The sequence below is a fragment of the Oryzias latipes genome, chromosome 17, assembly GCF_002234675.1.
Source record: "Oryzias latipes chromosome 17, ASM223467v1".
In the NCBI taxonomy this organism is placed as follows: Eukaryota; Metazoa; Chordata; class Actinopteri; order Beloniformes; family Adrianichthyidae; genus Oryzias; species Oryzias latipes.
Window position 1 is genome coordinate 8203950 of NC_019875.2, and position 27302 is coordinate 8231251.

General features: G+C 38.9%; 1 protein-coding gene across 5 annotated transcripts in view; it reads right to left on the bottom strand.

Annotated features, from left to right (window-relative positions):
- dip2c (disco interacting protein 2 homolog C) overlaps positions 1-27302 on the bottom strand; it is a 201298-nt gene that overhangs the window by 63926 nt on the left and 110070 nt on the right. For 4 of the 5 annotated variants that reach the window (XM_020711269.2, XM_020711268.2, XM_020711271.2 and 1 more), the window contains exons 3-6: positions 22160-22270; positions 18476-18601; positions 14406-14735; positions 8797-8892 (exon numbers count right to left, since the gene is read on the bottom strand). In XM_020711269.2, the coding sequence (XP_020566928.1) occupies positions 8797-8892; positions 14406-14735; positions 18476-18601; positions 22160-22270 (663 nt within the window). The remainder of the gene's footprint in view (positions 1-8796; positions 8893-14405; positions 14736-18475; positions 18602-22159; positions 22271-27302) is intronic. The other variant, XM_020711272.2, reaches the window with a different exon arrangement.

Sequence of the window (27302 nt, forward strand, 5' to 3'; positions counted from 1 at the left end):
AGTTATTTCATTTAAAAAAAAAACAAAGGTTTATTCTTTCCTTTTCGTCTCCTACCACAGTGACTAAAAACTCACATCAAACATCCCATAATAACCTGCAGCTGCAGCCCTGCTGCAATTCTTTGAGGGAAAAAGTCCACTTTTACCATCTCTTCTCAGCTGATTTTGTGCTTCATTAAAATACAATTTTCAAACTATTTGATGTATCTGAGCTCAAACCGATGCTGAATTTCTTTCCACCCACTTTCTTCAGCCGTGGTTCAAAAACAGTTTGCTTTTAGGGATTAAGGCATGAAATGATGCAAAGATTCTGCGTGGTGAACACCAACAGGAACCAGCAAAGGCAAACATGCCGTCTCTTTTCTTCCTTTATGACGCTTGTTTCAGGTTCATTAGAATATTTCATCCTCGGAATTATAGAGGCATTTCCTGTTTTTTGTGATAAGGTTGACTTTAGAACCTTCTGATAGAAATAACAGTTTGATAAAAAGTTCTAAAAGTTTCAAAGAAATCGTTTTCTTTGGGGGGATTTTTTCTGCAAAAGTTTAGATTTTTGTTGTTAAAAGTTAATGTCAGGATGATGGGAAAATGTTGCCAAAGTTGCCAAAAGGAAACCCTGGACTTTTATTCTCCTGTCAGCCTTCAGTTTGATGCTCCGATCAAACCCAAACGAATAAAAAAAGATCAAATAACTTTAGCATCTCCCTGACTGCTCCAGAGGGAAAATAAAGTGATCATCTGTCAACACTTCCCTTTAGTCAGTCTTTACCTGCCAAAAAGTTTGAGTTAGAAGACGGTAAAACATTCTCCTTATGAAGAGACTTATTTAAAAGTAAAGAGGACGTCGAATTTCTAAAGGTAAAAAGTAGAAGGATATCGTAGTAAACATTATGCAAATAGAAATATTTAAAAAGAAATAAATCTAAAAAATGTTCCCTTTTTCGGGGCAGTATGAAAGATGCAGACATCAATTCAAGCATTCCCATGCATTCTGAAAAACTAAAAGAAAAGAAAACAAACGTAACTTCAGTGCATGACTGTTAGCAGACAGCAGATGCTGGACAATCTGATAAAGCTTTTGAAAATGTGCATATCATAGACAAAACCCTTCACACATTCTGCAGAAGGTGTTGATAAACCAACAGTGACTATGCCTACATGTGCATCACTTTTTGGGCTAAAGAGCAAAGTTTCTGGTAATTCAGAAATAAACTTAATAAATAAATCTGGAACCTTAGAATTAAGAAAACAATGAAAAATGCTGACAGTGTTCAAATCCATCCAAAGTAGATGACAGAAGACAATCCTATCTGCACACTTTTATTTCATTTAACTGATTGTTAATCATAATTTTAAAAAAATACTGTTGTGATTCTAATTTTTTTTTCAAAATGCTTTTGAGTATCTGGTTATCTGTTTGAGTTTAAAGCAGACTTTTAATAGAACTAAATGAGGTGAGTCCTTTGTCCAGATGAGATTAACAATAAGGTGATACAATACATATTTCTTCTAAATGTTCTTTAACAATAACTGAACATAAAAAGAAAAAGATTTTGTATTCTACAAATAAATGAGTACTAAATTAGCCGTTACATCTTTTTTTTCTGTTAAATGTAAAGACTTTTGGTCTGTACCGTATGACTAAACCTGGTGAGACTTTAAAATAAAAATACAGAATCAGACAGTTATTCAATATGATAAGAAGGAAAAATTTAAGCAAGAAAAAAAAACAATTAGAGTCAAAACTATAGCTTTAATTTATGTCAGCTGAACTTTTTCCAGCGAAGAGGAGGTCATGAGGGAGATAAATGAATATTCTCACCTCCTACACACACACACACACACACACACACACACACACAAAAAGAATATGGGAAAAAAATGACTATTTTTACCAAAAAAGTTAAAAGAACTTTTGTCTCTGTGTAAATTGAAGTCTTTGCATTTTGACAGGTTTTCCACAGAAGGATCTTCAACAGCTTCAGCTGCTGTTCATCACATCAAAAATGCAGTTATGGAGTAAAAAGAAATCAAGATCTGCTACTTTCATGGAGAGAAAAGCATTAAAACAGGTTCTCAGTTTCAGGTGGTTCATTCTGTCTCTGCTATTGTTATGTACATTAGCAGTTTATTCAGCAAGACAGAAAATGTCCTAAATGAGGTACAGTTAGGCCAAGAAATATTAGGACAGGGACACAATCTTGATTATTTGACTTCTGTAGGCCACTACATTGGATTTAAAAGAAAACAAATACAACAGAAGTAAAATGCAGACTTTAAAGTTTAATTCAAGGGGTTGGAACACAAATATATAATGAAACATAAGAAATTATAACAGATTTATGTGCAATTGCTCTTCATTTCAGGGACTCAAAAGTAATTGGACAAAAAAAACATAACTAAAATTATACTTGCCTGTTAGTATTTTGTTTAGAATCCTTTGCAGGCAATGATTGCCTGAAGTCTGGAACCCATGAACATCACCAAACGCAGGGTTTCCTCCTTTGCGATGCTTTTCTAGACCTTAACTGCGGCTGTCTTCAGTTGTTGTTTGTTTGCGGATCTTTATGCCTTAAGTTTTGTCTTGAGCAAGTGTAATGCACGCTCAATTGCGTTTAGATCTGGTGACTGACTCTACCATTGAAGAATATTCCACTTGTTTGTTTCAGAATTCATCCGGATGTTTTTGTCTTTCATCACATCTTCAATCAATACAGGTGACCCTTGCAACTGGACGCCCTATATGCCCATACCATCACGCTGCTTCCACCATGTTTCACACAAGATGTGCTGCGCTTTCTATCATAAGCTGTTCCAGATCTTCTCCAAACTTTCCTCTTCCCATCATCCTGGTACAGGTTGATATAAGTCTCATCTTTCTAAAGAATGCTGTTCCAGAACTCAGCTGGCTTCCTCAGGTGGATAATGGCAAAGTCAATTCCAACCTTTCTGTTTTTGAAGCTGATCAATGGTTTGCACCTTGTGGTGAAGCCTTTGTATTAACTCTCATGACGTCTTCTCTTTATGGAGGAATTAAAAATTCCTCTGCTCACTGTTCTTCATTTCAGCGGATATTGTGAAGGGATTATTCTTCACCATCGACAGGACTCTGCGATCATTCGCCACTGTTGGTTTTCATGGATGTCCAGGACTTTTTACATTCCTAAGCTCATCAGAGCTGTGTCTTTTTCTCAGTATGTACCAAACTCTTGACTTGGCCTCTCCTAACATTTCTGCTACCTTTCTAAAAGATTTCTTCTTCTTTGTCAGCCTAAGAATGGTTTGTTTCCCCTCCATTGAGGGACCTTTTGACCGCATGTTGTGCGTTATCGGAAACAACTTCCAAATAAAAAAATGCCGCACATGAAATCAGCTCCAGACCATATAACTGTTTAAGTGATGACAGGTTAATGAGGGAAGCGCCCATGCAGCGTTTTTTTTCTTTTCTTTTCAACCTTCTGAGTCATTTGTCTACGGAGCCCGTGTCCTGACATTAAGATATAAAAATATATCTTGTTCTCACAGATTAATATCTTGTTCCCACAGGTTATTATGTCGTTCGCACGAAATACTATTCCGTTCCCACAAGATACTATTCCGTTCCCACAAGATACTATTGCGTTCCCTCAAAATACTATTCCGTTCCCTCGAAATGATTAACTCGTGCGAACGCAATAATTATGTCGTTCGAACGCAATAATTAATCCGTTCGAATGCAATAATTATTCACGTCATAAGTCATTCACGCGGATATGCTCTCTGTACGCCGGCAAAAGCCGCTTTCAGCGGTAACTTCTGTGTCTCTGTGACCCATATTCGTTCAAAAAAGGAACATGAAAAACAAAAATGATCACTTTATTACTGTCTCAATGAATACAAGAAAAATATCAAAAGATTTATGATAACTAGGCTGCTTTGTCATACGATAGCTCCTGCTAGGCTACTACTAGCGCCGCCGCAGAGCTCTTTGATGTATGCCGGCATTTGGCTGGTCTGTTGTCAGACAGCTGATATTGTAGTTTAGGGTCGAATAGGAATAATATTCAGGACTTGTCTTTTATTAACTTTAGCAGTCAGTCGCTTTACATTCGAAGGCTATTAGGCTACATGCTAACTGACTAGCCGATCATATCCTGTTATTAATTTACGTCATAGATTTACAGCAGATACCTTCACATTTCTGTCTGTGTGTGTCTCATTACATTGCATTGAAGACACGCAGGATGTTTAGAGAACAGATTTATTTATTTCAAAAAGCACAAAAGCATCCATCGTATTCACGTTCATTCACATGGTGATCTGGTACGCCCTCAGTCATCTTGCTGCAAAAGCCGCTTCCTGCCGCTACTTCCGTGTCTCTGTGAGCATTCAATAGGGGTAAAAATAAAAGCAAGAATGGTCGATCTGTTATTTTCACGATGAAAATCTGAAAAATATCATATTAAGCTGGCTGCATGTCCTAAAGCACTTACCTTTAGCTCGTAGCATAACAACAATAGCACTACGTCACGTTTCCCAGCGTGCTTTGCTGCCAATCACTGGCCAATCACCGTGTCCCTGTGACCAAGGTCTAACAACAAGACCAATGATTGGCCAGTGATTTGCAGCAAAGCACGCTGGGAAACGTGACGTAGTGCTATTGTTGTTATGCTACGAGCTAAAGGTAAGTGCTTTAGGACATGCAGCCAGCTTAATATGATATTTTTCAGATTTTCATCGTGAAAATAACAGATCGACCATTCTTGCTTTTATTTTTACCCCTATTGAATGCTCACAGAGACACGGAAGTAGCGGCAGGAAGCGGCTTTTGCAGCAAGATGACTGAGGGCGTACCAGATCACCATGTGAATGAACGTGAATACGATGGATGCTTTTGTGCTTTTTGAAATAAATAAATCTGTTCTCTAAACATCCTGCGTGTCTTCAATGCAATGTAATGAGACACACACAGACAGAAATGTGAAGGTATCTGCTGTAAATCTATGACGTAAATTAATAACAGGAAATGATCGGCTAGTCAGTTAGCATGTAGCCTAATAGCCTTCGAATGTAAAGATACTGACTGCTAAAGTCAATAAAAGACAAGTCCTGAATATTATTATTCCTATTCGACCCTAAACTACAATATCAGCTGTCTGACAACAGACCAGCCAGTTGCCCAAATGCCGGCATACATCAAAGAGCTCTGCGGCGGAGCTAGTAGTAGCCTAGCAGGAGCTATCGTTTGACAAAGCAGCCTAGTTATCATAAATCTTTTGATATTTTTCTTATATTCATTGAGACAGTAATAAAGTGATCATTTTTGTTTTTCATGTTCCTTTTTTTGAACGAATATGGGTCACAGAGACACGGAAGTTACCGCTGAAAGCGGCTTTTGCCGGCGTACAGAGAGCATATCCGCGTGAATGACTTATGACGTGAATAATTATTGCGTTCGCACGAGTTAATCATTTCGAGGGAACGGAATAGTATTTTGAGGGAACGCAATAGTATCTTGTGGGAACGGAATAGTATTTCGTGCGAACGACATAATAACCTGTGGGAACAAGATATTAATCTGTGGGAACAAGATATATTTTTATATCTTAATGTCAGGACACGGGCTCCGTATTTGTCCAAGTACTTTTGGTCGATTGAAAAAACAGGTGGCTACAGATTAAATAGCTGTAAATCCTAAACCTTTGTTCCCATTTGGATGTGGATACTCTCAAATTACATCTGAGAATTTGCACTTTAGGTTAATATTGATTAAAAAATTATGTCCTGAAGATTCTACACAGCTAACATAAAACTCGTGTCACTGTCCAAACGATTCTAGGCCAGACTGTGATTGTCATTTAGACTTTTATTTCTAAATATTTGTCCATGTCTGTTCTTCTTCACTCCTTTACTGTCTCCTCACTTGATTTGTGGCAAGACAGAAGGTTAAATCCGAGCAACTTTTAGGAGAAACAAAGCAAAAAACACGGAGGAAGATGTTTTCTAGCGAAGCGCCGAGGCGCAGCAGATGAGAAAAACCCAGGATTTCTCATCCAGACACGGCCTGCATATCAACGCTGCAGCAGGATGGGCATGCTAATCAGGAATACTAATCAGAGGGTGCAGAACTGGAGACAACAATAATATTATTTTACTAGGAAATATGTAATGATTTCCAATAGATTTATTAACTTTTATAGCAGCTGTGCTTTCAGCTCTCCAACAGCCAGTCTACACATCTCACACATCTACATAGTTAGATCCATTTCTGTTCCTGTAGCATGAAAAGAGCTGCTGAAAGGCACAGAAGAAGCTGAGATTGATTGATGAACATGCAAGGACTGACCTTTAACTTAATTACTAGAAGTCTACGAAACAGTTTAGCCCATTTTTTAGCTGGGTTTATGCCTAATATTCTATTTTATTTTTTTTTTAGTTTTTTGTTGTTCATCTTTCTGCATATCCCTTCAGGGGTCGCCACAGTGTATCCGCTTTCACTGATTTGCAGGGTGGTTTGGCAGAGATTTTTACGTCAAATGCCCTTCCTGACACAACCCCGCTTGTGGCTACATAGTTAGGCAGTAGCGTGAAGGTTCTTGCCCAAAGAACCTGGACGAAGCTTATTGCGAAGCTGGGAATCAACTTGGAACCAGGCCCCCTCTGCCCAATACCAGCAGTTGGCCTTCCATTTGAGGGTTTTCTTGTTAATTGTGTGGTTCTGTTGCTGCCCCCAAGGTCATGGTTGGTGCTGGCTACTCAACCATCTGAACGCCATCCGAGGCCCTATATGTTCCACAAATCTGTGTTTCCAGGTGTTGCTGCGCTGGCATGTCATTCTGTTTATCTTGCTACCCCCCTCCTGTGGTGGAGGGCCTTGAGGGGGAGGGGGTGCCAGAGTCTGTCAGTTGTGAGGACCTCTGTGGGGGCTTGGGGCTGGGCCAAGATGAATTGGTTGCACAGATTTGATAAAAAGCCAAGTTTATTAATTAAGCATTCTTTAGATCAAAATATAATTGTTTAGAATTTCATGAATTATGTTTTTTTCTGTTTTGGGGGCTGAACGGTGCCGCAGTGGTTAGTCCTCTTGCTCTTGTTCAAGTCCCAGACCTTGCATGTTCTCGCCATGCATGCGTGGGTTTTTCTCGAGGGACTCCGGATTCCTCCCACAGTCTAAAAACATGCTTCATAGGTGAATTGATGACTCTAAGTTGTCACTGGGTGTAAATGAGTGTCCATGGGTGCGTGACTGTGGCCCTGCTACAGACTGGTGACCTGTTCGGGGCGTTCCCTGCCTCCCTCCCCAAAAAGTGGCCGGGTTAGGCCAATAGATAAAACGGATTCAGAAAATAGATGAATGTTTTGGGTGAATTCAAGTTAGAATCAACCCATGGAAGCAATCTAAGGCAGGTCAATGAAGGATGATTTCCAAGACACTGGGCTATACATTTAACAAACAATAAATACAGAAAATATTTTTGATTTTTTTTTAAATCAACAATCAGATGTTTTTTTTTTACCCTGAAACTATCTTATGCAGTTTCTTGTTGTTTTATGTCCATATCTAAAGGGATGGACTAGGAAGCATTCAGCTTCCTAAACAGGTTTTTCCTCTCAATGATTGTTTTGCAAATAAATAAATAAATAAATCACTTTCCCTACATTTTCTATCATTTGAATTTAATGGCAAATGTTTGTAATGTCTGAATTGACAGCCGGTCGTCGTTTCACACCAGCAGAAGTTTAGACCCCCACCGAGTTTTACTAAGACTTTTTAAAGTAAATGTATAATAGTAATAAATCAACTAGGGCAGTAATCTGTAAAAGTACAATATTAATCGGAAACAGCTGCTGGTATTTCACAGGACAGTTCATTACAAGTGTTTTAAAATAAGAGACAAGAGATGAATTCTTTGCTTTTGTCTCATTCACTGAAAACCTCCTACCATTAACATCCTTAGATGAATGTCATCCATCAACCAGACTTGGAAAAAGGAATTTTACCCGGCAACAGAAACTGTCATCAGTCTGAACCTTACAAACATGAAGACTCTTCCAAAGTAATGAAAAGAAACTGTTTATTCTTAGGTCTAATAATGAAAAACATACGTTTTTTCCACTTTTTTAAACTGTCCAACAATTATATTTTCTATGAAAAATAGAACCTACTTCACTAAAGCATCCTTATGAGCTGACTTTATTTTAACTCACCAAAACAGAGAAGAATGACTCCATATTATTGCAAGGTTCTAAACCTCTTTTCCTCACCTTCAGTTTCAGATAAATGCTGGAATCAATTTATGTGACACAATATTTATTATTCCATTCCACAGACAGAAAAACCAAACAGAGGGAGAACATCAGGTCTCTGCAAAATTGAGGCCTGTGGAAGAAATGTTTTTGTGAAAGCAGATTGCTTCTGACTGAGCAAACAGCAGAAACACGCAGCATAATTAGCCAAACCAATAAAGACCAAACAAAAGATCCTCGGAACAAGGGGGGACTCATACAACCTGATAAATTGTTGATTCTCTCATCAACAATTCAAGCTCTCAAAAAGCTGCAAGCCACAGCTTTTTTTTGCTTTCCAGGCATTTGCTCAATGCTCTCAAGGCTGAAGCATTGACGTGCGCTTCAAGAGGCCAAGCAAAGATTTGCCTTTAAGAGAAATACTTGAAGGGGAGAGCTTGGGTACGATGGAGGGTACGGGAAGAAAAAGGGAGGGAAGGGAATGCAACATCCCATTTGTGTTTTTGGATGTTGGGAGTTTGACTCACAGTAAAGGGCTTTCCATTAGCCATGCTCCTATCTCCAACTTACCGGAGCGCTGTGGAGCAGAGCTTCCGATCTCTGCCACATCGGCTGGAAGTGCCCTCCTCCTCCTCCTCTTCCTTAAGGAGAGGTGGGCCAAAAAGCCTGCATGTGAGGAACAAGGAGGTCATCTCTGAACAAAAAACTGAGCTGCGTTGAAGAGGCTTCTCCCTTGAGATCTGTAAATCTGCTCTTCTGACACATTAAAGCCACATTTGCACACTTTAGGAGTCAAAAAATGCAAATTATTCTGCTCATATGAAGGCAAACAATTCAGAGATTCGCGTTTGTCACTTAAAAAATCATTAATCCTACATATCTGACCAAAAACTCAACCCAAGGTCAATCTCACGATTAAAAGCTTCAGTGAAAATATTGATCTATGAAAGGACCAGTTGGGGGGATCTAGAGGGAATAGGAATAGATTATAACAGGAAATCAGAACTGTTCAGATAAGAACTGAATGAACAACAGTGCCATGTGAGGGATAAACGCACAATCAGAGCTCGCTGCTTTGGAGTTCAGCAAAAACATGAGAAAATAGCTGAATCCCTCATGTGAACTCACCAACACGCACAAAAAAAACAGGCTCAGCTTTTCCAAAACTGGAAAACGTCTGCTGACGTCCCAAAGGTAAACCCGGACAGCACAATACAAGCTCACTGAAAACTTCAAAACATCAGTTCTTACAGATTCTGTCCTCCGATTTGACTCCAGAACACAGAAACATCAACAATAAAACTCAAGAAGAAGAAAAAAGAGGCCTAAGGAATGAAACCTGAGGCCTATTGGTACAAAATCTGTCAACTATGATTCCTTTTTAAAAATACATTAAACAGACATATTTGATGCTTCCAGATAGGGAAAAACAAAGCCAGTGTTGTCAATCAAAGGAAAAAAACACCCAAACATTTTGATTGACTTTAGTCATAAAGCCATATAGTAAATAATGTTAGCAATTTGACTTTACTCAATACCTAAAATGGAAATGAACAAATGAATGAATTAGTTTGGAAAGTGGTACACTCATCTACGAACATACAGGACAATACTGGTAGTTCAATGACAAATCTTTAAGGGATCGGGCTAAAGCCTCTTCCTTACTTGAGCCCATCATGGACAAAATGTAAAAGGAAAATCTGAGAATTCACAGAAAGTTGTTGAAATATTTTTCAAATATCTCATTATAGCCACTAAGTGATCACAACTTAATTACATTACTTATACGTACTTATTATTTAGTCAGTTACGTTGTTTTATTTATATAAAATATTAAATGTATTTTATTCCTTGGTACATTTCTTAAAGAATTTATTGAATTCATCATCTAAACTATTCCATTATCTAATATCTACAAAAGAAAAACTTCTGCTTTTGTACTTATTTAAGATCTTTCTAATAGAAATTGACTCTTGAGGTTATAAAATCCATCTTGCGTTAAAAAAAGTTAGAATTTTTTGAGGAAGGCTTTTTTTTATTGTCATACAAACTTTCCAACCCTCTAAGCTGCATTTTATATTTCAATTTCAAGATATTTGATTTAGTTTCAGTTCATTAATAGTTTCACAAAATCTAACTTTCTAGAGTTTGATATTTGGGTCAATATTGGTTTTTACATGTTTCCCCACATTTCCCATTTAGTTTATTTGTTTATGTAAAGCTAGTGTGAAATGTAGGATTTAAACGTTTATATAAAGTTTATCAAACGTTTTTGAGAGTTTATTCTTGTATTCTATTCTATTCTATATGCCAATTAAAACACAATTTTATGTCTTTCACACCAAATAACAGAAAACATTAATGTCTCTTCAAAATAATTTACTATGATTAAGCCAACCTTTAGGCTTTAATTATTCAATTTTTACCTAATCAATAAATGCTTTATAATCATGTCATAAACAAAATAGGTAAGTACTGTGTACAAAAGTAAACATCAATTTGCTTATACATTCCAAATATTTTAGGCTAGTTTTGGTCTCAAAACAGAACCTTAGGGAACTCCAAATGAATATTTTTTAAGATAATCTACAACTCTTTCATCTAAACAACTTTGCAACCAGTTTTCAATTGCACAATTAAGATTACAAACATCCAATTGTTAAAGTATGACAGAAGCTTTGAAGCCACATTTGCTTTATATATTAGCAATGCACCATTGTTGTGGTTGGGTTACTTTCATTCATTCAGCTTTGTAATGCAGCCAAAAACCTTTGGGACCACTTTGTCTGCCAATTCTGTAAAAAAATAAAACATTGAATCTAAAAACTTCCAATATACAGACAGTCTCTGAAACGGACAAAAAAGTACACTTTTTTTTCCATCTGCGGCTTGTTCTAGCATAGAAAGAGAAAATCCTGAAGCAGGTTGTTGTCTTACTGTCAAAGACCTTACTTTATTCTTCTACAAAAACACTTACATTGATGCCCCCCATGGTTTTAGCAGAAAATCACTTGGAATCACATTTCGGACCAAAAAAGTTACAGTGAATCTGTGGGAACAGCTTCAAACAAGTCAGGAGACACATCATGTGAATCCCACCAGATTTATGAAGGTGCTGGATTTTGGCGAGGTGAAGCTGGCGGGGGCTCCGTGCGTCCATCCATGCGTTATCTTCAGAGGTGGACACCAACCGCGCCAGCATGAAAACAAAACCTGTGTCCACCAGAGCATCTAGTCGCAGCAGAACAGCAGGGGAAAACATGGGTGTGTGGCTGCACCACAAAGCTTTTTTCCACTTTTGATCTGAATGTGCTTTGAATGGAGGTTAAGGGCTTGGAACATTTCCTAAAACCCTGCAGCAATGCTACTGCCATGTCCTGCTGATGGATTCTGCAGGGCGATATCTGTCACACTGCATCCAAACTTCAGTGAAGCACATAGACTCCCTGAAATCATGTGTTCATCAAGATGAATAATGAGCTAATCCCACTGAGGCCCTCTGAAACTTTAACATCAATCTATTTAAATGGAACATTTATTTCAATATAAATAAGTCTGGATATATTCAAGTTGAGAAGAAATAATCCTCTCTGTGAGTTCCTGACAGTATAATGACTGACTAGAAAAAAACATGTGGGACAACATGGTGACCCTGTCAGGCAAATGACCAACGTCTAAAAACGATGTTTGCAACTAGTTGTAAAAATGACCTGATTAGGGCTACACAATCTGAGGAAAAGGCGCTATGTGCGATATCAGTCCTCAATAATGTGATGATGACATGACTTGTGATACTGCTTTGAAGCAACAGACTGGCAGATGTTTGAGGATGCAGCAAGTGGAGACATAAAAGTGTATACAGACTCTGTCGTAGGCTACATCAGGAACTGTATTGTTGACACAGTGCCCCAGACCCTCACCTGCACGTTCCCCAACAAAAAAACCCTGGGCTGGACCAGAGGTGTGTGCAAAACCCAAGGCCCGCACCTCTGCCTTTAATTCAGGAAAGCCTGAAACCTACAAGGCAGCCAAATACAACCTCAGAAAGACCGCCAGAACTGCCCAGAGGAAGGACGACCCAGGGCGTGTCTGGACTATGCTGCATCACAAACTACAAAGGGGGGGGAGCAGGCCAGTGGAACTGTCCAGTGCATCACTTCCTGAAGAATTAAACACCTTTGATGGCCATTTTGATGCAGATAACGCCACATCTATCACCAGACCACCTGTGGACAGAGAGAACATAAAAACTCTGCATAGACACAGCTAAAGTGAGATGTACGTTCAAGAAAGGGAACCCCCACAATTCACAAACTTCTATAACCTGTCTCTGAACCAGTCTAACATGCCCATCTTCAGACCTCCACTGTAGTTTTCATCCCAAAGACCCTCCACGGCATCCTGTCTCAGAATCCTGTTTTATTGCAGCTTAAGCCACCTTTTGTGATATGTGTATTGCACCGGTTGATATCGCAATGACAATGAGTTCTAGATTTTTTTGGAGAGACAAAGCTTGAGGTAAAAAGTCATAAAACCACCAGATTATATGATGAGTGCTGCCACAGAAGCATTTAGAATTGTCAATAGAATGTACTGTGGACATGCAGGAATATTGACATAAAATCAGTAAATCCCACAGTTTTGAAAGAATATGACTTTAGTAAAGACAATTCAGTGAATTCATGCAGACGTGTATTTTTCAGGACACGTCTCCTTTAACCCTTGTGCTATCTTAGATGACCCCACCCTTACATTGACGTGTTCTCCCTACCATGACAAAGGTGGATAAAGGTGGAAAGACTTCATGTAATCCATGGACACCAGTGAAGATCCCAAATCACTGAAGAAAAAAGGTTCAGCGCACTGTCTAGTGGGTCTGGATGACCCAACTACCAATGTTAAAGTGCCTAGGATAGCACAAGGGTTAAAACAAAGTTGGAATATAAATAAGGCAAAACAGAAAATTTATTTTTAAGTTTTAAGTATAGTAGTTAAATTCTTTGATTTTTTTTTATAGCAAGACAAACAATGAGCTAAAAGTAGGAGCTTCCATTCCCGGGACTAAAGAGCACAGTGGAAGTGAAGTGAGAAAAACATTGAACAAATAAAGAGGGAAACCTGGGTGAGCAGAGAGTTTCACCACAGCTGTGTGAGGCATCGCACAACTTCAAACAGGAAGTGTGCGGGCTGTAAAACCTGCATTTACACACTGTACACAAGCAGACGGCACTCCATTTAAGCCACTTTACATCCAACACCCCCAATTCACAACATTAAATTTCAAAGGTCCAGCGGCAAGCCCACCCAGCAACTTTCCGGAGGGTGATTCACAAGCTTTTATTAGAAACTTCACAACTGCCAACTCACTTCACCAACTACTAAGAATAAACTCAAGGACGGTGGCTTCATTTACAGACTGGTGCAGACAAGCTTTCAAGATCAGCAGCAGTTCCTGCCTTATTCTTCCGATCTGGTATTCAGGGACCTTCATGAGATTCGGTTTTATCATCAAAGGCGTAACAAAGGTTGTTCATTGTTCGCTACATCAAAAGCAGAAATATGTATATATTTTTAAACTTGTAAAGTGAGCTTAAGACTCAAAGGGATGGATGGATGGAGTGATGGATGGATGGATGGATGGATGGATGGATGGATGGATGGATGGATGGATGGAGTGATGGATGGATGGATGGATGGATGGATGGATGGATGGATGGATGGATGGATGGATGGATGGATGGATGGATGGATGGATGGATATCCACCTTTGGTTTGAAAAACAAACTTTTTAAGTTGATTCTTCCAATATGTTGAGATGTAAAACATTTCAAATGAACTTTTAAGTAAAAAATTTCAAGTAGAAACTTTCCCCATCATTTATGTTGGTGCTGCTTATTCACTGCAGCCTTTTTACCATTGGAAAACCTGCTCAGGTCTCCCAGAGGCTCCAGCCCTGAGAGAACACTGACTGTACGAGTGCAAATAATAGGTGAAATACAGCTGATCTACACTCTGCCTGATTTACAACCTCAGGTTCTGTTTGTAACATTAAATAAATTCCTCTAAGAGCTAATATGAATAATTTAGAAAAGTAGAAGAAGCTACAATGACTGTCCTGTTAAAGGAATGCGCCGTTCCCTTAAGGTGTCAGGATTTGTGACGGAATGCATTGGGTGTACCTGTCTTGTGGCGGTGGTGATGGTGGTGTCGGTTCCGGTGCTGAGCCGAGATGTAGACGTGCTGAGCCAGAACATCGGCCAGCCTACCCGCTGCGGCCCCGTTGCCCCCGCTGCGTGTGGACGAAGACGAGGAGGAGGCCGTGGATGACGTGGTGGTCGTGGTTGAGGACGTGCCGTGGATGGCTCGGCTAATCCAGTGCTCCATACTGATGCTCCCCTCCCGACTGGATGAGGTCCCTTCACCGCCTCCACCGTCCTCTTCTTCTCCATCTCCACCTTCTTCCTCATCACCCTCGCCCTGCCCTTCACCCTCTGAGCCTGAGGAAGTGTCTGAGGAAGAATGAAGGTGACACAGGTGATGAATGTTGCAATTAAAAGAAATCCGTATGTTTTTTCAAGTGTCGGGATTTAATTAAAACTCACTAAAACAGGTGACCCATTACAGATTTGTTGCTGATGATTAAGTCTTAATGGATCCAGACAGGAAATGTGTTTGTATGTATCAGTCTATTGTCTGTTCTCTGCAGGGACAAGACTAAAGTTTGTTTAATGAGGCTGCAGTTTGTGAAAAACAATGCATCCATGGTTGTATGCTTGCATGGCTGATTTGCATAAGATTTCCATAATGCCCCTGACACAAAGAGACAGATAGCAGTGACCCAGTTCTCACACACAGGTACTCAGCCCGAGTCAGTTTGTGGGTTCTTCCTTTCTGCAGCAGAAGAAAAAAGGCTTACTTTGAGCAGAACCAGCGTCAGCTCTCAGATAATGACAGGGATGTTTTTTTAAGGTGCTTCAATACTTTGGTCAACAAATTTCAGTGTCTATCACAGAGACGATGGAAGTGAGGAAGGCATCACTGATGAAGAACCAGTGGATATGCAAGTTAATCCTGATAGTCACAACTTCCCTTACAGATGGATATGGGCTGTCTGCGGGCAAAAAGAAAGAAACAAACAAAAAATCAAGGTCATAGACCGGTCGGTGAGCCCGTAGAGCCAGAACGTTCTTGCTCATGTTTTTCTACGGGCATGCTGCACCGGACATGTACCTTAAGATGCAGCCAGTCCTCTCTACGACCCTACATTGCCCCGGACAACCTAAAAACCTGTACGGGTCAACCTGATGCATGTGACTAAGGTTTTAGACGCGTGGAGGTCTACTCTTCCCCAGCATCTGGATTGACTGATGTGAGAAGCTCTCTAGATGATAATAAAAAAGCTTTCCACACAACAATGACCGACAGTCAAGCACACATTTATAAACTCACCAGTGCTATGATAGCCTTTCTCACATCAATGGTCTTTCTGACCCACCACGATGAAGATAAAACCATCTCAAACTTGGACATGAACAGTCTCTTAGGGACTTGTGTTTTGTGGCATGAGGTGCTCTAGATTAGGGGGAGATTGACTTCTTTCTCCATTTGGCTTTTAAAAGCTCTTCTTGGTTGACTAATGCTTCCTGATGGGAGGGAGGTCAGAGTTCCCTCCACACAAGTTGTGAAATGTATTGGGGTGCTTCAGGAACCCTAATAATGTTATAAATACGAGTTTGCTTAAAAGGATCTTTAAAGAATGAGATTTAAAATGAAACTATTTCAAAGTTTAATTATTCATCGTGAATTTGCAGAATCAGTTTCTCCAAGTCTGAAACCATGGGCTTCCCCTGGAAAAGATGGAAATGTTCCCTGAAGCAAATGGATAAGTCTCTGTGTTCAGTTCCATTTATAATTCTACCCTCACGTCTGGCCATGAACGGCGGAAAATATTACTGCTGCATGAGACTGACTACAGCATTTGTTTAAGATTTCTCTTTGAGATTGCGAGCAATGCTTTCATTTCACATCCAGAGGGACAAGCTGAGATGGTGTGGGCATCTGGATGGGAATGGCATCCAAACATTTTCCTAGTGAAGAATGATGGGAATTTTCCAAAAGAAGGAAGAGCCCTATCTTCTCAATTTGACACTAACCTGAATTGACAAAGGTTGCAGTTCCAAAAAGGACAAGTGAAGGCAGCAGTCAGAGAAGTGCAATTTCTTCTTCATTCCCATGTTTAAAAAGTCGGATTTCAAACTAAAATGGAGCTGCCATTTTAGTGTTAGATACTGAATTTTCTATTTAAGAAGACTAAAAGAGTGGGGTAAAGTAAACTTCTCTGCCTTTACCCGGACTTTGGACTGGCATGTGAAAGCACTGAAATCTGCCTCCTTGTAGTTGCATTTAAGCTAGCTGTCTCTGGACAGACTTGAGCCACCAAACTTTCGGTTAACCCTTTAATACTGGAGCTTTATTTCCAGTGTTTACATTCTTTTGTCTACTGTGACTCTTTTACCATCTACACATTTGACTTAAATCCAGCAGATCCTATCACAGAGTAAAGCAGCTTTGCACCATTCTGCACTTTATGCTAGTAATATGTTGCACATCGGTGAAAAGCAGATATGATAAGCCACTTTCTTCAGCAACAGAATCAACTGATTCCTGTGGATCGTGTAAACAGTTGAAGAGTTATGGTAAGACAAAGAGCGTACGTTATTTAGATGTCCCCGACGACATTTCTGGTCTTATGTGTGTCATCAGCCGAACAATGTGGTTTATTATGTCACTAAGACTAGTGATGCAAAAAGTTTGGTTTAACTTAAAAAAAAAACCTTCAGTAGAAAAGAAGTTATTTCCTTTTCTGCCTGAAATTCTAATAATAAATGTTTGAAAAGATTCCAGTTCCTTAATGATTAGGGTTGACTGGTCTTGCTTGTCAGCACACCATGACTCTGGTCTGTGTTTGTATGTGAACTCCAGCATAGAGCCTCACTGATGCATTTGATTATGAAATCTGTCTGATTATCTTCAACATTTCCAGTCTGTGACAAAACACAGAGCCGCTGAGGGAAAATAAACATGCCAGAAAATATGGACTTTCAAAAGGAAAGACTGTCTTATTAATACATGAGGTTATATTAAAATTTACTATGACCAAAAATGTGGTGCCTAATAAGCAGATAAAACAACTCCTTGAGTGGAAATTATTTGTCAGCTTTCATGAGGAAAGACAATGGTTCTGTGATGATTTATATTTTTGTATATCTCTAAATTTTTCTACATTTATTCTTTGGTTTTCAGTCCTCTTGAGTTGAGGTTATTGATGAATGATGTAAGTTCAAGCAAACGTTTCTAATCAGATCTCCATATGTTGACAGTTCTCATTCCCAGTCATCTAAAACAGCGGTCCCCAACCCCTGGGCCGCCGACCAGTACCGGTCCCCGGGCCAATTCGGTACCGGGCCGCACAGAAAGAATAAATAACTTACATTACTTCTGTTTTATGTATTTCAGAATCTAAAAGATGTTTTATTTTGAAAAATTGTTCGATTCTCCGTTACATCCGTCTATGTCACTCTTGACGCAGGCCAAGGCGCTCTTCTCGGTCACGTGATAGGATACCGCTAAAATAAAACTGAAGGAGCTAGCAAAATGAGTAAAATACAAACGTCTTTGGAAAGTTTCTTTGCCAAGGGGAAAACGCCCAGCCAGGTGACGGAAGGAGCCTGAGACTTCCAAAAAGAAGAAAGGTCCATTTAATAGACAGTATTTCCTTTTTGCACCATGAGTGTGAGAAGGGGAGAGGACACCTGTGCGATGTACTTTGTCGTGCGTGTCAAAAAGTAAAAGCTCGCATTGTCACGTCTCTGTCCCACCTTCATCGTAGCGTTGCTACAATTATCATCCACCACATCTTAAAGACCGGCTCGTGAAAGCTTTGACCGACGTCATATCGGTCCGTGGCGTGAAAAAAATTTGGGGACCACTGATCTAAAATACCAACCGATGCTCTGCCGGCTTTTATCGCACCAACCGTTTTCTCCATCATGTGCAAATTCTTGGGACATAAACCCACTAAGGCCTGTTGCAAATATGTGGCACAGCAGCTGTTCTCTATAGAAGGATCAATGGGTTAAAATCCACTGTGCATCAAAGCTTTTAATCCTGAAGTGTGCTGCCTTCAAGGACCAGTCACTGAACTATAACGGAACAGCCTAAATGACAACATCATGAGATGGCTCCTTACCTGGGGGTGTGTAGGCATCCATGGAGGTCTGAACCACCAACGACCGCCGCTTGGATGGCATTGGAACCGCCATCTTCCTTTCTTTGTGCTTGGCCAGGGCAGCCTGGACGGCCTCTGTGTGCACATCTATAGACACAAACAGAAAGTTTCACCGGGTAAGATTTTCAGAAACACAATCTCCCCTATAGAGAGTCTTACCAGTTAAAATCCGTTATTAGGATAATTACCATTGTTTGGGTATTTTTAAAGTCACACTTCAACTATATTTTTATCTATTATAAAAGCATTCTCAGTGGCCTTTTAAATATGGTTATGCAGTTTTTAGTCAAAATCAAAAAACCTGTGTTGTTTTTTAAGACATATTTTTTGGAGAGAGGCAGAAGTTTATCAGAAATTTGCCTGTAAGTTGTGCACAGAACTGTTGGTGCAGAAGTAACTCTCTGCTGATATCCCATAATCCCTTTGTTTACCCTCTCTTCCACTAGCTTAAAGTCCCTCACAACTCCAACCTAACATTAGTGGTGCAACAAAAACGGTCAGCAATATCAGAGTTATCCAGCATGACAGTTTGGGCCAGATGGCAGCTGAAACGAGGAAAATTAAGACATTAATGTACGTATTTGTCTGCAAGTGGATGCATCCAAATAGAGCGGGGAAGTGAGATTTCAGTTGCTGCGTTGCAACTGAGAGGTTTTTCAAAGGGGGGGCTTTTATCTGCTCTTAATCCATCATGATTTGAATAAATACATACTCAGAAATGTAGTTTTAATCTCAATTTCTTTTTATATGTCCTCCATCCTAAGAAAAATGCTACAAGGACATGTTAGACCAGTTCCAAAACAAGACTTTCATTGGAGTGGGTCTCTTAAAGAACACTATTTTGCTTTTGGTTTTGTGGAGGCACTGATGAATGAATATAATCTTTTTATAAACAATTCTAAATAAAAAATTGATCAGAATTTTCTAAGTGGGATCATTTAATTCAGTGTAACTATAAAAATGCACAAAGATATTTGTGTTCGCTGTAAACGCTAAATATGTGAGGAGAGGGTGGATTAATCTAAACAATATGAACATTGGTTAAATAGTTTATTTAGTTTAGTATTTTCTAACTGTCTGCATATGATATTTTCAAATATAGTAAATTTCCATTTTTGCCCCAAGCAATGTGGTAAAATTGGTGGAAAACTAAATTTTTCCCCTATTCCTTTTCATTTAAATTTTGTGTCCATTTCTCTAAATTTTTTGTCTAAACATTTTACAAAATCCTAAAATGACACTTTCTTTCTTTCTCTTTCGGCTTTTCCCATCAGGGGTGAACAGCGAAACAACCTCTCTGTCGAGGATGAGTCGCATGGTTAACTTGGCAATGTTTTACGCCGGATGCCCTTCCTGACGCAACCCTCTCAATTTATCCGGGCTTGGGACCGGCACAGAAGCAGAGAAGGGAATGGGGAGCAGCCCAGATTCAAACCCTGGTTTCACGGACGGAAGGCGCCGCAAACCAACACGAGCTAAACCGGCTCCCGCCCATCCGAAAATGACACTAGCAATGCGAATTAAAAAAGTATGACCTGGATGACAAAAATGTAAAACGTTAGCCAAAGTAACAATTTACTTTTAAAAATAAGAGATAAATGTGGGAGAGCAGACCTACTGAGGAGACCGCTGTGAGTAAACGAGGAGCAAACCTGTCAATATGAAAGTGCCTTTTAGAATGACTGTGGGACAGGCAACTGACCATTTATTATAATGTAGAACAAACATCTTAGGTTATTTTATTTAGTTTTATTTCTCTCTTTGAAAAATTGACTTTTTTCTATGATATACGTGTTTTAAAGAAAGGAGTGGTCATCCTTCAGGCCCCTGCAGGGATGCAGACTTCCAGTGCAAACCTTGGACTGAAAAGTACCTGAAAAGATCTTTGTGGTTACAATGACCACCAAGCTTCCATCTACTCTCACTTTGTTTGCACATAACATGCACTACTATTCGACTGCATCTCCCATGAGACTTTGTATTTTTAAACTAAATTGGGGGGAATGCCAATGTTTTGAAAATGAGACATTGTGCAGTCTACAGCCTGCAGAAAGCAAACCCGACTCCAGCCTTATAATGACATGAGAGCGACATTAGTTGGAATGACTGGAGCTTTGAAATGCACGCTAGTCTGCTGTGTGAGTGTTAGTGCAGGGAAGAGAGCTCATGTAACTCTCATGCGCACGTTTGCTCCTTTGAGGCTGACTGCAGAGGGTGAAGGCGAGCATGCGACGTTCACGTGTGCTTTTTCTCAAACTACTGCTACACTTTATAACTTCAAAAAAACACCTTGCTCTTCATCTCAGACACAGCTCATCCTCTGACAGACTGGGAATTAGACAACACGGAAACCAGTTTAAGCAGACAAATTAGTCCTGCCTTACTGAACTATGCATGCTGGGAGAGATTCTTCAAAAGCCAAACACTGGATTTGTTGGAGTCCGATCCTGTAAACAGCATAAAGCCTGACTAAATCAGTCTTAACTCTGAGAGAAATTGCTTCAGAAGTTGCCTTTGCAGAGCTGGAAGCTTCAGCCTTTGCAAAGCAAACTTTGTCCAGAAGCACTGATTAGTTTAAAAATAGTTCTTTGTAGGAAAAAGAAATATAAATGAAGATAGATTTTCTCAGCTTTCTTTAAAACTCTCAAGAGAATAACACACCACAAGGCACATTTAAAAGCCTTGTTTTTCTCAAGAAACAACAGTGCGTCTAACAATCTGAAGCATCTTATATAGATTCATTCTGGTTGTTGCTTACTGATGTTGAAGTGATTTAGAGAAATTCATGGTGCTCTGTCAAAATGTCTGTCTGTTTTTCATTTTAATGAGCCTCAAACAGATTTGGGTGGTATCATGAAAGCACTAATGTGGCTAATTTATTATTAACAAGGTTGGGAGTTAGCATAGTCACCATAACAATTGTTTTAGCTGCTTCAGTCTGTTTTTTATGAGTTGCAATCAAGGTTGGGAGTTACAGGTGTCAATACGCTAACGCCTCTAACATACCTAACATGTAGCATGTTACAAGAGTTACTGTGAACACGGCTAATAAAGTCTGACTGTGTCTCACTAGTAGGTTTTAATAGTGAAATGCAGAACTAAAAGCTAGCTTTAAAATGAATTACTCTGAACATGAACCCAAATTTAGCTAAGTGTTCCTGAATAGTCATACAATCTGAACTCCTGTCGACATAATTGAATATTAGGAAAGAATCCACTGTTAAAAAGTTCGATATTATTGACATGGATGATGAACAGTTGGAGATTTCTCTCCCCTGTTGCCTTTCATTGAATCACTGTGTGGTTTCTGTTTTGACATACCGGTATGTGTTTTGTTTGCAGTTCACATCAGAGATCTCTGCGACACTTTCAAGTGCTTTGCAACTATTTTTAAGTGGAGTGATTTGTACTAAATCTGAGGACAAACTGTCCCAGTCCATAACGTTCAGTCCTAATCATGTTATATCCCAAAGTCCCCAATCAGAGCAAATATTGATATTGTTTTTCAGATGTCAGGATATGAATGCTGGTCATGTATCATGCTGTGTGTTTTTGCTGAGTCTAAATAAAAGAAATTGTCTTGCAGCAGCTGCAGGATGCTGACATAAAATTGAGTTGGTTGTTTTTTTGAAAGTTTCGTTTTACCTGATCTGTAGCGTTCGTCTCTGGAGCCAGAGGACCGCCGGCGGTTGTATCGGGATGATGAGGTGGGGGTGACGGGTGCTCTCCTTTCCTGGCCAATGGATGGATCCATTCCTGTAGATGACAAATTCAAGCTGAAACAACCGCCTTTTTAATGACTACATGGACAGAACAACAAAAAGTGTTTAATTTTTGTCTTTAAAAACACACAAAAAGCATTTGTACTGAGGTACAACTGGTTCAAAGTATCTGTCTTCACTGGATTTATTGCACATCACTCTAAATGAATTCTCTTTAAAGTTCAGAACGGAGGCAAAAGGTATGAGTGGTATGTGTGAAAACCGGCTGCATGACGACGTAGCACAACAACACAGTCTGACAAAGACAAACCATGCCTCTGCCAGGCACAAACCAGGAAACAAGAACACATTTTTTATTTCCAAAACCCTTGTTTAATAATTATAAAATATATACAGTTCTTTTTTTTCCTAATAAAAGACTATCAATATAAAACAACTAAAAATGTGTCAGCACATGCGGGGTTTACAGGGAACTGCGTACTGTTACTGACAGCGACTAATCCATGAGTGTCCGTGTCGGCCTTAACGCTTCCACCCTCATCTGTCTTCATTAAAGCTCACATTGCACAGGAGAAACGCTCAAAGCTGGTTGGCCGACCATTTAATGACTGCCAGGCAGCCGAGGAACACTGACAGGTCTGGGAAACACCTCGCTTCCTAGTTTCCTCCGGGGAGCCCGAATGGATGGATGTATGGATGGATTTCCCTTTCCCCCACCAGTTCATCCATCCCTTCTCAGCTCCAATGCAGTTTTCTTCATCATTTATTAGATTGTTGCATGCAAAAGGAATAATAAACCCACAATGGTAGACTTCTTTCACAATGGTATACAGCTTTAACTAAGGCTCAAAAATATCTTGAAGCAAAAATAACTTGATGATATATCTGTATATGTTTTTTTTCAAAGTTAGAAGTATTTAGAAGTAAATTAAAAAGTAAGGAAACTTGGGCAGGGCAACAGCAGGAACTCCATGACAACCAATCCGTTTTTTAAATTTCTGGTGCTGAAATTTAAAATTGAATCCTTCATGGATGTAATGTTCTGAAATGAACCTCTAGGTGCTACTTGGGAGACATCATCAGTGATAAACCCGAGGTCATAGGGTGTTTCGGGTCTTTAATCATCAAACACCCTCACAGCTCTTCAGGAATAATCCACACAAGAGTTCACAAAGTTTTTATAAATCACGTTTGTACTTCTTCAGTCAGATAGAGCCTCCACAAAGTTCTTGTCCACAACTTTAAACAAACATTTGTAGCTATTTTTGTAGATATAGGGGAGTTTTGGTAATAATGGAAGGTGTCAATATTAACCGAGTTAAGAAATCAGTTTTACTGCTAAACACAACTATCTTGATGATATTGATGGTTCCGGTCAAATCTAAACCAAAGTTTAACAAAGCAAGATTAGCTAATTTCTGCCTGAAATGATACTTATGTTCTATTTTTTAATGTACTTCTACTTGGTTTAATGCTTCAAAAACACAGCTTCTCCATCTGATGTTATGCAGATGATCTTCAAATCTGCCTCTCAAAGCCACAAACCCACTCCAACCACAGTCTGGTAGTCCTAAGGTTCTCAAACTTTAGCTCTCTCCAAACCTTCTGAATCTAAACCAGAATAAAACAGGCCATTGTGTTTGGAAGGAGGTCCTGACACAGACCTTGGTCTCTATTTTAAATCAACCATTGAGAATCTGGACGTTTCTTTTTGACAGCAATTTAAATTTCGATAAACAAATTAACACGGCTGTCAAAGCCTAACAACATCCTAGACTATTAGCAAAAATAAAGCCTTTTTGATGCCATAATGATTAAAAAAATGTAAAACAGTCCACTCTTCTATCAGCCCCCGGTTAGTTTTAGTCAGTCCTGTTCTCCCGGCTGCAGCTTGCCCAGAATCCGGCTCTTCGCCCCTTCATCACTGCCTCAACACCTGTCCACCACTCCTGCCCTTCGCACCCTCCAGTCTGCCAGAAAATCCATTATGAATTATTAATTCATGTTTTGAAAGCTCTCCATGGCCTTGCATCATTAAACTTGAGTGAGGTTTTAACTCTCCATAACCTTGACAAAGTTCTGCAGATCTCAATGTTAGATGGAAGTTTTACAATCAAAATACAAATGTTCTGGTGAACTCATCCTCTCTTTTGTCCTCTCTGTACTTCCATTCCAGACGTCTCTTAAATGTAAATGAAGGGCTTTTTGAAACTCTCTCTGGCTTTAAATTCCCAGAAGTTTAGGGATCTATTTCATATATTAAATGTAAATCTTAGTTTTCATGTTGTTTTGTGTCTGTGGATTTAATGTCACCTGTTTGAGTGCAACCTCTCGTGTCTTTAGGTGTTATACAAATAAGATCAGCTCATTTTAATGAAAGGTCATGCAAATATGAAAGGACTTTCAGCTCAAATATACGATAAAAAAGCACAAGATCAGATAATAAATAGAGCGGGGTCACCAGGTAACCGCTGTGACCCATCTAACTAAAACAAGTCGTTTTTTTGTTCATTCTAAAGTAAAACAGTCCAACTTCACTACAGAAAAAATAAAAGACTTTGATTTAATAAAATATTCTCTACAACTGCAATGTCAGTAATTTTTATCAAACTTTTTAATCAACCACAAAATTTGTTTTGTATTTGATGTTAAAATTTTACATTTGGTTTACTGTCTTTTTGAAAAACTTGGGTTAAAGTGAAATCACTATAGGCTGGGATGGAGAGCACTGTGGAGATGCAACATGGCTTTTAAACGTCCACAAAGTTTGTCTGTCACTCATAAACTCAGGAACTCATGTCTTTATACAATAAGCTGAGCAGCACAGAGTTAGATCAGTTCTTTATTTTCCTCATCATTCCATGCACCCCAATTAGAAAGATGCACTTAAAGCCTGCCTTACATAATTAACATGGTTGCTGGAAGCGTCTCCACAATGCTTTGCTAGGAACTAACAAAATACAACAATGTGTAAAGAATAACGAGAACAGACACAATGTCTACTGCAAAACCAGCTGCCCAAGTTCAACTCATTTTCCTGAACATTTTATGATGTAAGCGTGACTCAGGAGCTGGTCCGGTGCGTGCTGGAACCTCACTGGCTTACCAGGAAAACCTTGTTTGATCAGGTCCTGTTACTAAAGCATTTCATTAGGTAAACCTTTCATTTCTTACTTTACTAAAAAAAGAAAAATAAATAAATAAATGGGTTCAAACCCTTTCATCTCTTCCTAATATCAAGGATTTTAAGCATTTTTTTACAAAGAAAATTCATTTTGCTACAATCTTACAAATGAAGGCATATAAACCCAAATTAAAACCAAATCAGATGAAATAGAAAAATAATATATAGGATTTAATTTGCTGCACATCTGTCCTTAAATATCCATGAAAAAGGTTTCCATATGTTAACCCAACAGTTTAAATCTCAGTCAGGAGCCACAAAACAGAAAAAATCTCTTTGCAGATCTGAGACACTCAGCTGTAGGAAATGTTCCCACATCAAAGACAATAAAGAAATAAATATTGCAAAAGTTTATATAGCACAGACTGCAACAAGAGAAGCCTTCTAGAAAATGAACAAGAGAGCCCTGTGCATCGCTAGCTGGAAGTGAAGTATATATTACTTTGAAATATAGTTACGAATGCATTAAAATTATGTCTAAACTTGTTAAAATTCTTTACATTTCTGTGGTTTTTAACTGTCAAAAAAGTTTTTCTGCTCAAAAAGAAATGAATTTCGCAACATTGACCTAAAGTGTATAAAGTTAAATCAAAATAAAAAATGTAAAAGTTATCAGCTCAGAAATTTTATAAAACACTTGAGACCTGTGGAGGAGAAAAACTATAAACCTTTCTTTCTGCCATTTCCAAGAAATGAAGTCAGTCCAAAATTTTAATGTCACTTTATTATCCAGAGAGCCTGTGCTTTAACTAACATGCTTTTAAGCTTTTATACTCTCTTTAAAACAACAGGCAACAATAATTTATTGATCAATTGATATAAATTGTCAGCATGTGTGTGTGTTTTGAATGAAAATACTGTTTTAGGAAGTGACAGAATTCCATCAATCCATCTTCTAAACCCGGTTTTGTCCCTTTTGGGGTCACGGGACAGAATTTTAATCAATCAATTATTTATTGTTCAATATCTGCTTGTTGTTTGCTATCTATTCTCTGATCATAATAATGACAAACATGTTTTTTGTAGCCAATGAGAGATGTTTTTGTGATCACAGACCCTAACCCAGGGGTGTCAAACTCATTTTCACAGAGGGCCACATCAGCATAGTGGCTGTCCTCAAAGGGCCATATATAACTTATACATGCAACTAAATGTTATGAAAATTAAATGTAACTGCTCCTTAATGTTAAATAACGCATTATTTATTTATTACAACTTTTTAAAGTGACAATTATAGTTGCATAGAAAACATGTGTTTGCTTGTTACTCTAGCATAAATCCTTTTACATTGGATTCTGTCAGGTTAGGTCATGTTGACAGTGTATAAGTCCCAATGTACAGTTGCCCAATCCGATATTTCAAGTCAGATTCCCCATATATATGGATAAATGCACACCAATTTTCATTTTAAAAAATTAAAAACCTTTATGCTCTTGTGGGCCACATAAAATGACGTGGCGGGCCACATTTGGCCCGCGGGCCTTGAGTTTGACACATGTGCCCTAACCGGTCATGGGAAATGGTCTCCCTTACTGATTCCCGTTCTGCTGAGTCCCCCACCCCCACCCCACACACACCTTTTCTTTCCACTGTCGCCCTTTGCTTGCCTATTACAGGAGATTAATTGATGATAAATACTGTAGGCTATTATTAAAAAATAGGTAGATAACTGTAACAAATTTGTCAGATAGTTATGATCTCTTTTGAAGTATCATGAGACACCCTCGGTTGTGAAATGCTTCAGTTTTAGAAATCAAATATACCATCTGAAATATTTAAAATGAATACAGGCAAAGTTTAAGAAAAAAACATTTTTTATTAATAAACTTATTAAAGTGATTTATCTCTGATCTTTAAACAGACAAAGTTAGATAAAAGTAAG